The 14,474-nt window shown below is 34.7% G+C and overlaps 1 protein-coding gene across 2 annotated transcripts in view; it reads left to right on the forward strand.

Annotated features, from left to right (window-relative positions):
* Positions 1-13,397, forward strand: part of UBE2D1 (ubiquitin conjugating enzyme E2 D1) — a 29,882-nt gene extending 16,485 nt beyond the window's left edge. The window contains exons 2-7 of one of the 2 annotated variants that reach the window (XM_044755174.2): positions 5,239-5,302; positions 5,396-5,427; positions 7,500-7,577; positions 8,637-8,742; positions 11,713-11,806; positions 12,517-13,397. In XM_044755174.2, the coding sequence (XP_044611109.1) occupies positions 5,239-5,302; positions 5,396-5,427; positions 7,500-7,577; positions 8,637-8,742; positions 11,713-11,806; positions 12,517-12,562 (420 nt within the window). In that variant the 3' untranslated portion in view covers positions 12,563-13,397. The remainder of the gene's footprint in view (positions 1-5,238; positions 5,303-5,395; positions 5,428-7,499; positions 7,578-8,636; positions 8,743-11,712; positions 11,807-12,516) is intronic. The other variant, XM_070488038.1, reaches the window with a different exon arrangement.
* Positions 13,398-14,474: the final 1,077 nt, after the last annotated feature.

Raw genomic sequence — 14,474 nt, forward strand, 5'->3', positions numbered from 1 at the left:
TTTTAGTTTTGCAGAAAAGTTGCAAAAGTAATACCGAAAGTTCACATATAACCTTCACCTAATTTCCCCTAATAGTTACAGCTTACATAACCATAGTACAGTTATCAAACTGAGGAAAGTAACATTGGTACAATACCATAAACTTAACAGACCTGATTCAGATTTCACCAGTTTTTCCACTGTCTTTTTCCTGTTCAATCATCCAATCTGGGATCCCACACTGAGTTTAGTAGTTGTGTCTCCTCAGAATATTTATCCTCTAATCCGTGACAATTCCTCAGTCTTTCCTTGTCTTATGAAAATTTTTTAGTGAAAAGAAAAGATGCTTATAATATATGTAGTAGAAAAAAAGTCATTTCATTTATTTTAAAACACATAAAAACCTGAATAAAAATCATTATTTCCTCTTTAAAAGTTACAGAAGTACTGTGAAAAACTGAAACAATGTAAAAGCTAAAAATAAAAAGTGACAACCCACTCCCAGAGGTGACTACTGCTAATACTTTGTGTATTCTTTTATTTATTTTCTATGCATGTATATAGTATGTGTATATACTATAGAATCTAATAGGCGTATTCTTCTGCAACTTCTATTTTTCACTTGAAAACTATATTATAGTCACACAACATCCTTTAGTATTGTGTTTATATGGATCTCTCATTCTTTTTAATGGATGCACAATATTTCATAATATGGCTGTGTCATGAAACCACATTCCATTATTGATGGACCTTTAGGTTCTAAATTTTTTACAATTATACAGAATACTTCACTGAGCATCCTGGACATATTCGGACAGTTATTACTATGAAGTGAAATTACTGGGTCAGAGACCGTATGCATTTTCCACTTTCACAGTTATTACCAAATTGCCTTCCAAAAGGTTCAGAGGGTTGTATCTCAGCTTACAGTCCCTCCCACAGCGAGCGACATGCTTATTTCCCACCAAAGCTGTGAATGGAAGTATTCTAATAGGTTGACGTTTTGGTTTGGATATTGGTCTGTTGGGTATTTGACTATACATTGTTCTGTGTTTTCCCTACAAAGCACTGTTTTGCTTTTGTAACACACACACACACACACAGATATAATACTTAATTAAAAATGGGTTTAAATGCTTTGTCTTTGAGACCTTTTACTTTTAATCAGCATAGGATAAAAGCATGGCTGTGAAGAGGTCTAGGCAAGAGGCCTGAGGGGCTTATGAAACACTTTTGGAGGCTACCTATAGGGTGCAGCCGGATTTCAGGGTAGTGGTGGAGTAGGAAGAAGCGTTCAAGAAGTGAGAGGGTCATGAACTGTAGTACTTCCGAGGGCCTTCCATTTGCAGTGAGAAATGTGGAGTTAAGCCTTGGCTCTTAGAGGATCCTATGCACTTGAGCAATTTGTATAATTCAGTGTTAATTCTTATGGAGAGAGTAGAGAGAGGAGCAAAGGAAGAGATTAGTAATCCTAGCATTTCCTTTTCGAATGACATAAGAATCACGAAATTATTTTTAATGCTTCATATGTGGCTGTGATGCTAAGAGTAGATAAATAAGAATGCCAGTTATAGCAGAGAAAGCATAAATCAGACAATAAAGCGATTTCCAAAAAAATTGGAGTAAACTAAATCAAAAGGGATAATTTAGTAAGTATAAGTGGCCCTTAATTTCTTGTATCTAAAAGTACACGGGCTGCTGAATAGACTAAGAGCAAAAAGGAGTTTTGGTTCCTTTGATTGTAGTCTTCGTTTGTTTTGTATTTTCACCTCCTTAGCACATCTCAGAATTGTTCATTCTTCTTTTTTCAAATTGAAGATGTGTGTTTTGTGGGTGAGGGAAGCTGTACCTTTTGTTTTCTGTTGGCCATTCTGTCTGTACATATGCACCATAATTTTGTTTACATATTTCCAAACAAAGTAACAGAACATATTGCCAGACACATGGCTTGACAAAGGGATAGAATACTAGAAATTTAGACCCTCCTAAAAAGTCTAGGATGTGTAAGTCTCCTCACCAAAACATTAGTGTCATTATTAGTAGTAAGTAATGATCAACGTGACTGTTAAGAATGTTTGGACCGTCAGCTGCCTCTTTCCTATAATAAGTGAGCTTTAAATAGACAACTTAAGAACCTGGCCTTTGCGGGAGTTCACTTGTTAGATTTACTCTCTCTGCTCCTTAGCTCTAACTTCTCCTAACAGAGGAGGTAGAGTCAGGGCACAAAAATATGAAAACAAGATAACCTCTATTTTTCTATAATATTTTAAAAGGATTTGAAGAACAGTTTCACATTTGAAATTTGAAGATGATTCAAGGCTATTCCAAGTAAAATATGGCTTCGGGTTTTTAAACAAAATAAATTTGTATGTGTTTACGTATATGTGTGATTTATTCACATATACATTATCTCTGTGTAAAATATATACATGTAAAAATCATTAACATTTTGTTTAACCACAGAGACTGTCATTTTCTAATTAACTAGTTTTCTAGCTAAAATAAGGGCAAAGAAGTCCCATTTACACTAATGTTTAGAAAACTCAACATGTTGAATTTTTTCAGAAGCAGTCTCTTAAAAGCCCAAATTAGAAAACTGTTAAATAAAGCACAGTCCTAAAATGAGGCTGTGACTTGGGAACTGCTCTTCCCCCAGTCTCTCAAACTGTTTAAATAATTGTATTCTGCTAGAGAATTGGATGTTATGAATTCCATATTATCTTAACACTGGTGTGAATGCTTACAGTGTGCCGGAGACACATGTATCATTTCACTTGTTCATCATAGAAGCTATGGATGAAAGTGGTAATACCTAAAGAAAACTAAGGAGGCCAGCCCTGTGGCCAAGTGGTTAAGTTTGTGTGCTCCACTTCGGTGGCCCAGGGTTTCACCGGTTTGGATCCAGGGCGCGGACATGGCACCACTCATCAGGGCATGTTGAGGCACATCCCACTGCCACAACGAGAAGGACCCACAACTAGAATATATACAACTATGCACTGGGGGGCTTTGGGAAGAAGAAGGAAAAATAAAAATTAAATCTTTAAAGTGCTTTACAAAAAAAAAGAAAAGTAAGGTTTGGAGAGGAAAAAAAATGATTTGCCTAAGATCATGTGGCAAATGAGGGTGGCACGTGGACTTGAACTTCGAAGCTTTGCTTTTTAACCGCTGTCACTAAGTCTAAGACTGAAATCTCCCTCCTAATTGCTTAACTATCCCAGGAGCAAAGAAGCTGCTAACTCTCTTAATTCTCGTCAGGAAGAGAAGCACAGCACTAGCTGTGAAAAAAACAGCAGCAAAAACAAAAATGAAAGCACCAAGGTGTACTGGAAAAGACTGGAAGACTTGGAAGAGGAGACCTGAGTTTGCACTTGGCTCAGTTACTAAGCTCATATATCATTTTCTTAGGGAGGCCTTTCCCTGGCGTGTCCTCTTCCTTGTTTGTCTCTTTTAGAACGCTGAACTCATTGCTATAATTACCGTACTGCAATGACGCTAAGGTGCACATCTTTTTCATTTTAACATTTCTAAAATCTGGATTCATCTTATAATTGATAGTGTCTTAAAATTAATTGGCAGCATTTCTCCTTAATTTTACCATTGATGGCATCTTAGATTCGATGAAATGCATTATTTGTTTATGTTTGTTCCCATGAAAATGTTTACATCGTTCCCACGCTTTTAAGTACCAGGTATATACACTGATTTTCCGATTTCTAGTCCTCTTTTAAGTTCTAAACCTGTTTGTTGAACCAAATTTTTCTTTGATATCACAGAGATCACAGATTCAATATGTATACTTTCCCAATCAATTTGTCTTCTAGTGTTCCGCCATTTCAGTAAATGGCATCCACATTTATACATTTAGCTGTGGAGCTAAAAAGCTAGGAGTTCGACTGCCAAGGTTTGAATCCCAGTTCCACCCGATACTAGTTATGTAAGCACACAGTGAAGCCTGTCACCTTTATTCTTTGTCTGTAATATAGGGAGCATAAAAACACCTACCTCTGAGGATTATTAGGACCATAAAACATTGAGTAAATGTTAGCTGCCACTAATCTGCGCCATACTTATCTGTGACCTCTCTCCTTACTCTGTGCGTATAATTCCTCATCTAATCCTGTGATAGGGGCCGGCCCAGTGGCGCAGCAGTTAATTGTGCACGTTCCACTTCGGTGGCACAGGGTTCGCCAGTTGGGATCCCGAGTGTGGACACGGCACCGCTTGGCAAGCCATGCTGTGGTAGACGTCCCAGATATACAGTAGAGGAAGATGGGCACAGATGTTAGCTCAGGGCCAGTCTTCCTCAGCAAAAAGAGAAGGATTAGCAGCAGTTAGCTCAGGACTAATCTTCCTCAAAAGAAAAAAAAATCCTGTGATAAGTTGGCCCTTCAAAGTATCTCAGATCCATCCACTTTTATCTCATTGCCATTTCTCCAGTCCAAGCCCCTGTTTTACTTGACTGTAGTAACTAATCTTGTAGCTTCTCCTCTTTCTCATTTCTAATCCATTCAATACATAGACAAGAGCCATCTTTTAAATCAGATCATGCCACTTCTTAAAACTTCTCCCGATGCACTTGCTATAAAACTCCAAATCCTTAATATGGTGTATATTGTTTTCATTTTTCTGCCTGGACTCCGCCTACTCATGCCAACCTCATCTTATGCCACTCTGCCTTACAGTGTCACTCATTTTTCCCAAACTGCCTTCCACTCATCCTTTAGATTTCAGCTTAAATGTCTCTTCCTCAAAGACAATCCCTGATCTTCCAAACTAAATTCGGTCCTTCAGTCCTAATATGTAGTCCTTTATATTGAGTTTATATACCTTTCGTATTTGAACTTCCTTCCCAGGTGAGAGTAAGGAAGCTAAGTAATTTCCCCAAGGTCCTAGAGCTAGATATGGTAGAGTTGGGCTGCCATGGCAGGACTAGCCAGCTCTAAAGCTGTGTCATTGCCATGATCCTTCCTTTGCTTCCTTGAGAGCAGAAAACAGTGTATCAATCAGTGTGCTGGGCTTCAAAATATGGCCTGACTGCTCTCCTTTCTTTCCATTTAACATTCAGGTTGTTCCTTAAATATCCCTCTCTCCGTGACCTAATTCCGTATTCTTCTACCAATCAGTGATGAGTGCATTCTATGTCTTCATATTTTGAATAGAACTGTCTAAAGTGATTTTAAGGTGAAGTTACTAGTTTATGTCTTCATGGATTATCATAAAGAGTTAACCTGAAGTACTTTTGCTTTGCTTCAGGAGTTAAGTGACCTGCAGCGTGACCCGCCTGCTCACTGTTCAGCTGGACCTGTGGGAGATGACTGTAAGCTTTGCTCTGTTGCTAGGATTTTGCTGCCATTAATGATAGAGGTTTGAACATTTGTTAATGACTCCAAAACTCCTTTGTTTGTTTCAGTGTTCCACTGGCAAGCAACTATTATGGGGCCTGTAAGTATGATTCGTATATATGCAATTAATCCCCTCAGCCATGCTTCATTTTTGCCATTTCACCTTTGATCAGATCTTTGTAGCTAAGGTTGAATTTTCTTATACTCTGAATCACTCAGGAAGCAAAATATGATTAAAGGATTTATGATGATTTTCTAGAGCACTAGTGGCAAATACTTGCTAGGATCACCGTGATGTTTTCCTTTGCCAGATCCTTGATCATTACACACAGTAGTGGATCACCCACAATTTGCAGCCAGGCTGTGTGTTTAATTTTTTTTTAAACACAAAAAGTCAGTTGTTCAGAGCTAAGCATAGTGATTCTCACAGCAACAGTTTCAGTAGGTTAGAAATAAGTCTGATTAACCCAATAATGGAATTTCTACAAGTAACGAGCACCAATTTGCAGTAAGTTTCATTGCTGTTCTTGTGTGTGAGAGAGAGAACTGATAAAATACTGCAGTGGGTTTGTCTTTGCCACCTCATGAATTTGCTGCGTTTAGTTTTGTTGCATTGTCCTGAACTCAAAATTACCTGCTGTTTTATATCTGGCTTCTCTTAACAGTTATTATTACCTTTGTTAAGATTATTTCTTTCTACACCTGAGAAGCACTTATGACTTGAAACAGGCTTTTCTTTCTATGAGCAAAAACCTAATTGCATAAGTGAGCACTGAGCTAAATCTACTTTCCGAGTGAGAGAATATACTGAACATCATTCTCTCCTTCCTCCCCTGAAAGAGCTTTATCTAGTAAGCCATAGAGTTTTTAATCATATTGCCTTGTGTTTAACTGAAAAAAAATAGCAGCAACAACACTTGTTGAATTTTCAGACCAGGGGTCCTGGGCAAGTGACTCAAATTACTAAATTGTTATAAGTTAGTTTTTTAAAGGGTAAAATTCAACATATTTATTTGAATAACAGTTTTCAATAAGAATCTAATTATTTGTCTGTTTTTCATTGCTTACTAAAAACGTTCAAAATACTATCATTTAAAGGCTCATCCTTACCATTTGAATTATAGCTCTTCAGAAATATTCTGTGAATCACATGTAGCAAATGATTACAATTATGTTACTCATACCCCTTTTATTGTAGTAATGTAAACATGCCCCTTATAATATCACTTGAATATCTAAGCAGACCATATCTGTTGATTGTAATTTACTTACGTTTTCTACATTCCTTATAATTTTTGATGAACTAGACTTAAACAATATATATAGTAAGAATAATTATACAGCACAGTCCTCTAATGTGTATGCAGAAACTTGAGGAAGTAATTACTTGATAGTCTTGTTGTTATTACCAAAATGTTAATATAACATGATAAATTTAATTATAAAGGAATTAAAGTAGAATTTTGGGTATTTTTGCTACTTTTTTCTCTTTTTTTTATAGTTTTTTTTTTCCTTGCTTGTAACAGATATTTTCTAATTACCATAAAGAAACATGGCCAAATTTAAATTCCTCTTGTCAAGTTGAATCCTAATTTGATAATTCTATGAATATTGAATTTATCTAGTTTTGTTTTGGGCCTTTTTGCATTTTCCACATTATTTTCTAAACCATTACTAAGTGAAGAATTGAGGTCTAAATTGTGTGACAGTGTCACTTAGCCTTTCTGTTTCATAGCTTGGTCTTTTCCATTCACCTCAGTCTTGACTCTTAAAGGGCCACCAGAACTTAAGTTTTATAGAGAGAAGGTAAATACTAGCCCCAACCCTTTTTTCTGAACTAATTACTGCTGTAGAAAATTGGTTTTTTCTCACAACAGTCTTGTGTGTGTACTGGTCTTTAAAAATCTATACTCCTAAACAGATTTGTTTGGGCAAGTCACACCACTGTGTATGTCCTATTTTTGTGTTATTTTAAATTTTGTGATGTTGACATGATTATTGGAAAGTCCTCCTTCATACCTGCGAAGGGAAACCTGTTTTCAAGGTAAATGGTTTGGGCTTATGACAAAATGATGACACTTTTTTCAAACTGATATATTTAGGGAGAAATCATTGTAGGTTACTAGGTAAATACAGTAATCAAACACTGATGCAAATGTTTTGTAATTTCAGCCTGATAGCGCGTATCAAGGTGGAGTCTTCTTTCTCACCGTGCATTTCCCAACAGACTATCCTTTTAAACCACCAAAGGTATTTTTATTTTTATGATTGATGTGATTCCTTTGTCAGGGATTTTACTCTCTATCCAGAGATATTTTCGTGATGTCAAAAGACCGTGGGTATGTTAGTGTGTTCAGACTGTTCCGTAAAACCACTGAATTTGTAATATGCTTTCTTTCTCAAATATTTTTATGTTTGTAAAACAAAAGACAGTATCTGTTATGCTATAAATTAGTTTCCTTACCTTTCTTTCCCTCCTCATTAGATATGTGTAGTTTAGAAGGTTTTATATGGTCAGGAATCAGACTTTTCAGTTCAGGGGATTATCTTTCCAAAGTTGACCCTTGTTTCTCAATTTTTAAGTATTCAGCAAACGTTTATTGAGCACCTGCTGTGTTCTGTTACACTGGGGAATACAAGCGTAAATATGACACAGTCCCTTCATTTAGTGTGGTAGGAACGATACAAGCATGTTCTTATTAAATTAAATTTAGATTAGCTCTACAGAGGAGACCAACAATGCGAATATCAAGGAGGGAGAAAATCGTTAACAAATTCTGTCACTCAAGAAATAATTATTTCAGATTTTGAAAAGCATCTGATTGTATATGTGAAACAATACAACAACAAGTCTTGTGCAAGATTAGGATTCTTGGTGGATTTCTGAGGACAAATGACAAGCTGAGGCCCCTCAACTTTCCTCTGGAACAGGCTCAGCATCCCATTTTTAGATCCAAGTGTCACTTCCAGGTATCACTGATAATCAAATTAAGAAAAGGATTACGTTGAGGGATGATGAAAGCCGTGGTTAATTACTTCAGGTGCTACTCAACCAGTCATACCAGCTATTATATTTATTACACTCTCCAAAATACTACTCAGTTCCTTAGGGGGGAAAGCAGGAAACAGACTTTATTTGCTTTCACATTCCCAGTAGCTAAAACTACATGTGCACAAAGTGGAAGTTCATTCAATTTCTGTTGAATATATTTCTAAGGTCACATGAAATTGAGTGCATTTTACCCTAAAGCAAGTTGGTTCTGTTTTGTTCATAGTTCATGGACTGTCTTATTTTTGTTTTGTGTTTAGATTGCTTTCACAACAAAAATTTACCATCCAAACATAAACAGTAATGGAAGTATTTGTCTTGATATCCTGAGGTCACAGTGGTCGCCAGCTCTGACTGTATCAAAAGGTAACTCATTTATCGGATTTATAACAGTTGGTAGCAGTGAGAGGAAAAATACAGCAGAAATATCTAGGGACCAAAGTTTTAAAAAACCAGTCTACTGTGTTTTCTTCTGCTTTGATTTTGCTTTGCTTTCATAGCTCTTACATTATTTTTTCGCTTTTAGCAGTTAGCTTGTGGGGTTGATGGGCAAATCTAAATGATGAAATGAGAGAAATTTTAAATGTTAGAGCTAGAAATTTGGGGATAAGCCTGTTGATGTTTTACCCCTTTGATTTGGTCTTTGTCTTTAAAGAGAGAGAAAGAACTAAAAATAAGATTTTAGGACCAGTTGTCCTATTCATTGTATGGAATTACTGACATAATGAGTAAAGTTTTACGTCTCTCTTAGTTCAGCTAAGAAGAAATACCAGATTAGGCTGATAAAAGTAAATGACTTTAAGTGAAAGGCATGTTTCACACTTTAGAATAATGCAGTACATATAGCATGTTAGTCTAAACTTTGAGTGATAATAGCATCGTTGTAATGATTGATACATAATCCATGTGGGTTCTCAACTTTCACAGGTGTACAGCATTGTTCTTTCTAAATTATCAGATGTGTACATAGGTCATCTGAAGCCATTTTTGTTTCATTAGCCAGTACTTTTTGCTCTGCCAGCCCTCTTAACTCATGTCCTGCTTCTCTGACAGAAGAGAACTTGACAGTTGGAAAATGCTCTTTTGAGTTAGAAGCATCTGCCCCTGAAGTAACTTGGTAGTTTTCTCGTTTTATAAAATTTAAGAAAATTGTTTCTCTTTAAGGATTCAGGGGAGGAATCCATGGTCATTTAAAAGAAAATTAAATAAATGCTACCTGAATATATAACTTGTTTCTAAAGTGATAAGATTTGTAGGAAGCAGGGTCCACAGCCATAATTATTTCAAGTGTTAGATAAGTAATAGCCCCTCAGTTCAGTTAGTTAGTTATGAATGGCAGTTTTTCTGATCTAAAATGTTTGTATAAAACGTTCATGGAGATTCTAGTGTCTTTTTAAAAATCTTTCACATATTATACCTCTTATGCCCTAGATGCAGCAAATATGCTGTGTCAAAGGGTTATACAAATTAATACACTCTTTCCTGGAATGGTATCACAAAATGAAATTCATTTGGCATAAGCAGTTAAGCACTTACATATGCTATAAAAGCAACGGCAGACTGCCAGATGTTGAGCACTCATCTTCTGACATTGGTAACTGTTTATAAAGAATAATTAGTATCATTGGCTTCTGGAAACTGTCTTTAAGAGCAGTTTCAAACAGCCTCAGTTTCCCCATATGTAAAATGAGGATTATAACAGTATAACCATATAGGATCACTGTGCACCTGGCACATAGTAAGCACTCGAATGTTAACTATTATTACCTTTTTCCAGTCTTAAAATGTTTGATTTTTGTGCGTAATAGTGAGATCCGGGCCCGTGGCTCTTGGCAGCAGGAGTGGGGAGATGAGGAACTTCATTCTCACTTATTTTATAGATAGCTTATACTTTGCTCATTTGTTTGTACATTTTTCACTTTTCTGTACTTTAAATGTCTTATTTTGATTTTTATCGTAAGTTTAGTCTGGAAACCTCCTGGAGAGATTAGCTCAGATAGTCTACCCTGTTGGTTTAATATACAAGGCTTGAAATTTCTTTGGGCAGATGGAAGATGAAGAAAATGTTAGTTTCTTCATTAGCTCTTAGCACCCCCTTCCCATGTCATTTAAGAATAAACTCTGCTTTATAAGTTCATCTTTGGATTTGTAAGAGTAGGAAAAGAGAAAGGAACATAGTAGAGGAGGGTGGAGGTGAAATGTAATTTCAAAGACTCCACGTACCCCTGTAGAAGTGGTGGCATGCATTTGAAGCAGACATAAGGAACCAGAGAGTCCTTGTTCCCTCCTCTTTCAGATACTTAGATTTTTTTTTTAAGCATAACTGTTTGCATTAGTATTTTGATGAAATTTGGCAAGAAACAACTACGTTTTCACTTATATTTTAAAATATACAGGTTATGTAATGCTAACTGTTCACATTATTTTATCTTAAAATGCGTAAGATACAAATAATGTACTTGGAATAAAAGATTCATTGGAGGGGCTGGCCCCCTGGCCGAGTGGTTAAGTCTGTGCACTCCGCTGCAGGCGGCCCAGTGTTTCTTTGGTTCGGATCCTGGGCGCGGACATGGCACTGCTCATCGAACCACACTGAGGCGGCGTCCCACATGCTACAGCTAGAAGGACCCACAGCGAAGAATATACAACTATGTACTGGGGGGCTTTGGGGAGAAAAAGGAAAAAATAAAATCTTTAAAAAAAATTTAAAAAAAAATTCATTGGAAAAATCTCAGAAATCTTCCTTCTTTGTAGACAATCTGTAGCACTAAGCCAAAGTGAAAAAGTGCGTAAACATGATGTCCAAAATGGTTGGGACTGTTAACTGTAATTTGATTGCCTTACCTTGAATTGATTCAAGCATAGATTTTCTGCATTAAAATAGAATACAAAATGGACAGTTTTCTCATTAAAGTAGAAAATTATGTCTAAGAGACATCTACAGTTAGGACGCTATTCTAAACATTTTTTGGTTATGTACCATTTGGGGTGTGTATGTTTTACCTAAAGATATTTTTCTAGAAAACTCTTGAGTTTAAAGGTTGTTAATAGCTGCTTTGGAAGTTCACATTTTTTAAATACATAGAAATTCAAATAGAATTTAAAACTTCAAAAGGTATATTAGTTTTGTATTATATATATTGTATGGTAATTTCATGATTTTAAAAATTAAAAATATTCGCTATCAACCAAAGTTAGTCTCAAAGGTAATTTAATGTGTTCCTTTTATTTTGTTTTCCTTATAAGTTCCTTGTTTTCAGTAAAATCATTTTCACATATGTAATTGTATAAAGTAGAAAGACCATTATCTAATATGATGTTCTCTTTTAAATCTAGTTTTATTGTCCATATGTTCTCTACTTTGTGATCCTAATCCAGATGACCCCTTAGTACCAGATATTGCACAAATCTATAAATCAGACAAAGAAAAGTAAGTTTTTACTTATATTAGTTTCTGTTTGAGTGCGTTTCTATGTAGTCTGCCAAAACAGAAGTATTATCAATATATTTAAGTACAATTATATTAAGTTTATGTTTCTAATGGAGTAAACCTTTCTACCTAAACTCTTATTAGTCTTTTTGCAAAAAATCTTGGTCCTTCCCATATACTGTTTAATCCTTTACTATCCAATAGTACGTCTTCTGCATTTGGACAGTATGTCGTGTTTTTTGATAGGAAAGAACTATATATAATTCTAAGTAGTAAAGATAGTTAATTTGGTAATTGTAAAGTATTGAATCTTCTCCCAGGAAGTGGTTAGCCCTAAACTGCCCCCCCACCCCCCCTAAACTGACCTAATTTTAAAGCTGCTTCATCTTGCTTGCACCATCGATTCATTTGCAATTTGTGGATAATGCCCATTCAGGGTTGGCTTTTAGAGATTTCTATTAGAAATTGGTTTCTTCATTTTGTTGTTTATAATTTAGGTTTTCATATAGGTTATAGAGAAATCCATCAGTTAAAAAATCACTTAGGTTTTCTGTTTTATTTATGCATGACCCTCAGTCACATTTACCCAATCATTGGTATATGTATGATTATTGCAGTTAAGCATAAGAAGTTATAGCATTTTATATAGATAGATCTTCTGAAAGATTCAATTTGTATGTTTTTACTATCTCCCTTTTGTATGCCTACAGATACAACAGACACGCAAGAGAATGGACTCAGAAATATGCAATGTAGAATCAAAAAGTTTTCGTATATACCAGAGTACTGTAAAATCTAGGTTTTTTTCAACATTAGCAGTAAATTGAGCACTGTTTACTGTTTCATTGTACCATGAAATCCTTTGATTTTTACCCATTTTAAATGTATTTCTGAAGCAAGACAAAACAAACTTCCAAAAATATCCTTAAGACTGTGATGAGAGCATTTATCATTTTGTATGCATTGAGAAAGACATTTATTATGGTTTTTAAGATACTTGGACATCTGCATCTTCAGCTTACAAGATCTACAGTGCATCTGAAAAGCAACCAAATTATTTTTTGCTGAAACTAGATGTTTTTACATGAGAAATACTGTATGTGTTGTCTAAGATGTTGTCAGTTTTATAAATCTGTATTCAGATTTCATTCTTTGTTAGCTCACTTTATAATTTGTATTTTTTTACTGTATAGACTAAATATATTCTATGTACATGTATGTCAACTCATTACTTTTTCCTGTGAACAGTATTGAAAAAACCCCCAACACCTGATAATTAAATGAATTAACTGTCTGTCTGCCTTGTCTTAGGGTGTTCTGTAGATCGATTGCCGATTTCTTAAACCTGAAATGATCTTTACACTGTAATTCTCAGTATACTGATTATGAAGAAACACTTGTTTTGATTTTGTTATACTTGACTTAACTTTATTGCAATGTGAATTAATTGCACTGCTAAGTAGGAAGATGTGTAACTTTTATTTGTTGCTATTCACATTTGAATTTTTTTCTGTATAGGCAATATTATATTGACACCTTTTACAGATCTTAATGTAGCTTTTTCCATATGAATAAAATGCTTTTTCTACTATTTGTCTTGATTACTTAAAAAGATAAAAATTTACTTTACCTATAAGTAAGGATGAAAACTCGATGTAAAAGTTTGCATGAAAATTAATTCCAAATTGTGAGAATGAAATCTGTTATATTTGACATTAATCACCATTAATTTTACAGATTTTATTGCTTTAGGTTTGTGTCTGTTTACTAAATTGTCAATCTAAAGGATGATAAACATTGGTCCCTTGTTATAGAAAATAATTTAGAGTAAGTTGGGGTTTGTATTGTGTCTAAAATAAATTATTTACTAAAGTACCAAGATAAGTATAAGGCAGTTGTCACCCACACTGAAGAAGTCTTTATAGATCTGAAAAATAATTAGGTTAATTCATTAAAATGCCCCTCTAAATGTAACTCACATTGTATTTCTTAACATTTTAAAATGTAGAATTTCTAAAATAGAATTTTAGTGCCATCACAGTTTAAAAGAAGACATCCATTTTTTACTATGGAAGTTATTAAGAAAATTCTAAAGTGATCCTTTCCTCTGTTTTTATAAATTACCAGTTAAAAGTGATTTAAATACCAGGTTACTTTGCAGATTTTAAAGAAAGCTAGGAAGTTTTAATGTTTTAAGTTGGAGAAAATACATCTCTAATTATTAGCATGCTTACCAAATGAGTGAGTGTCATTTTTAAGAAGAGTTGTAGCTCTTCTGATTATCACAGTAGCTGTATAAGTGTGCAAGAATCTGTGATGGGTGTAGTCATTAGCAAAGCATTTAAATCACTTAAGTATTTTACCATGGTTCATTATTATTAAAGCACAAAATAACCCATTGTTAGAAAACGTGTTTTTATTAATGAATGTAAAAGAATTAAATGAATTGTGAAATGGATGTTTAAGAAGATATAGTTTTAAAAACTAACTATATTAAGTGATGTCTTGAAACAGCCATATCATGAAAAACACTACTTCACTAGCTATATTATTATGAGCTGCTTTCGCCCAGAATTGAATACTCAACATCGTTAGATTTAAGTATTTAGTATATTTTGATACTAAAGGGTTTTGTTTCATTAATATCTTTCACTTTTTTAAACTTTCG

This window comes from Equus asinus, chromosome 2, assembly GCF_041296235.1.
Source record: "Equus asinus isolate D_3611 breed Donkey chromosome 2, EquAss-T2T_v2, whole genome shotgun sequence".
Classification (NCBI taxonomy): Eukaryota; Metazoa; Chordata; class Mammalia; order Perissodactyla; family Equidae; genus Equus; species Equus asinus.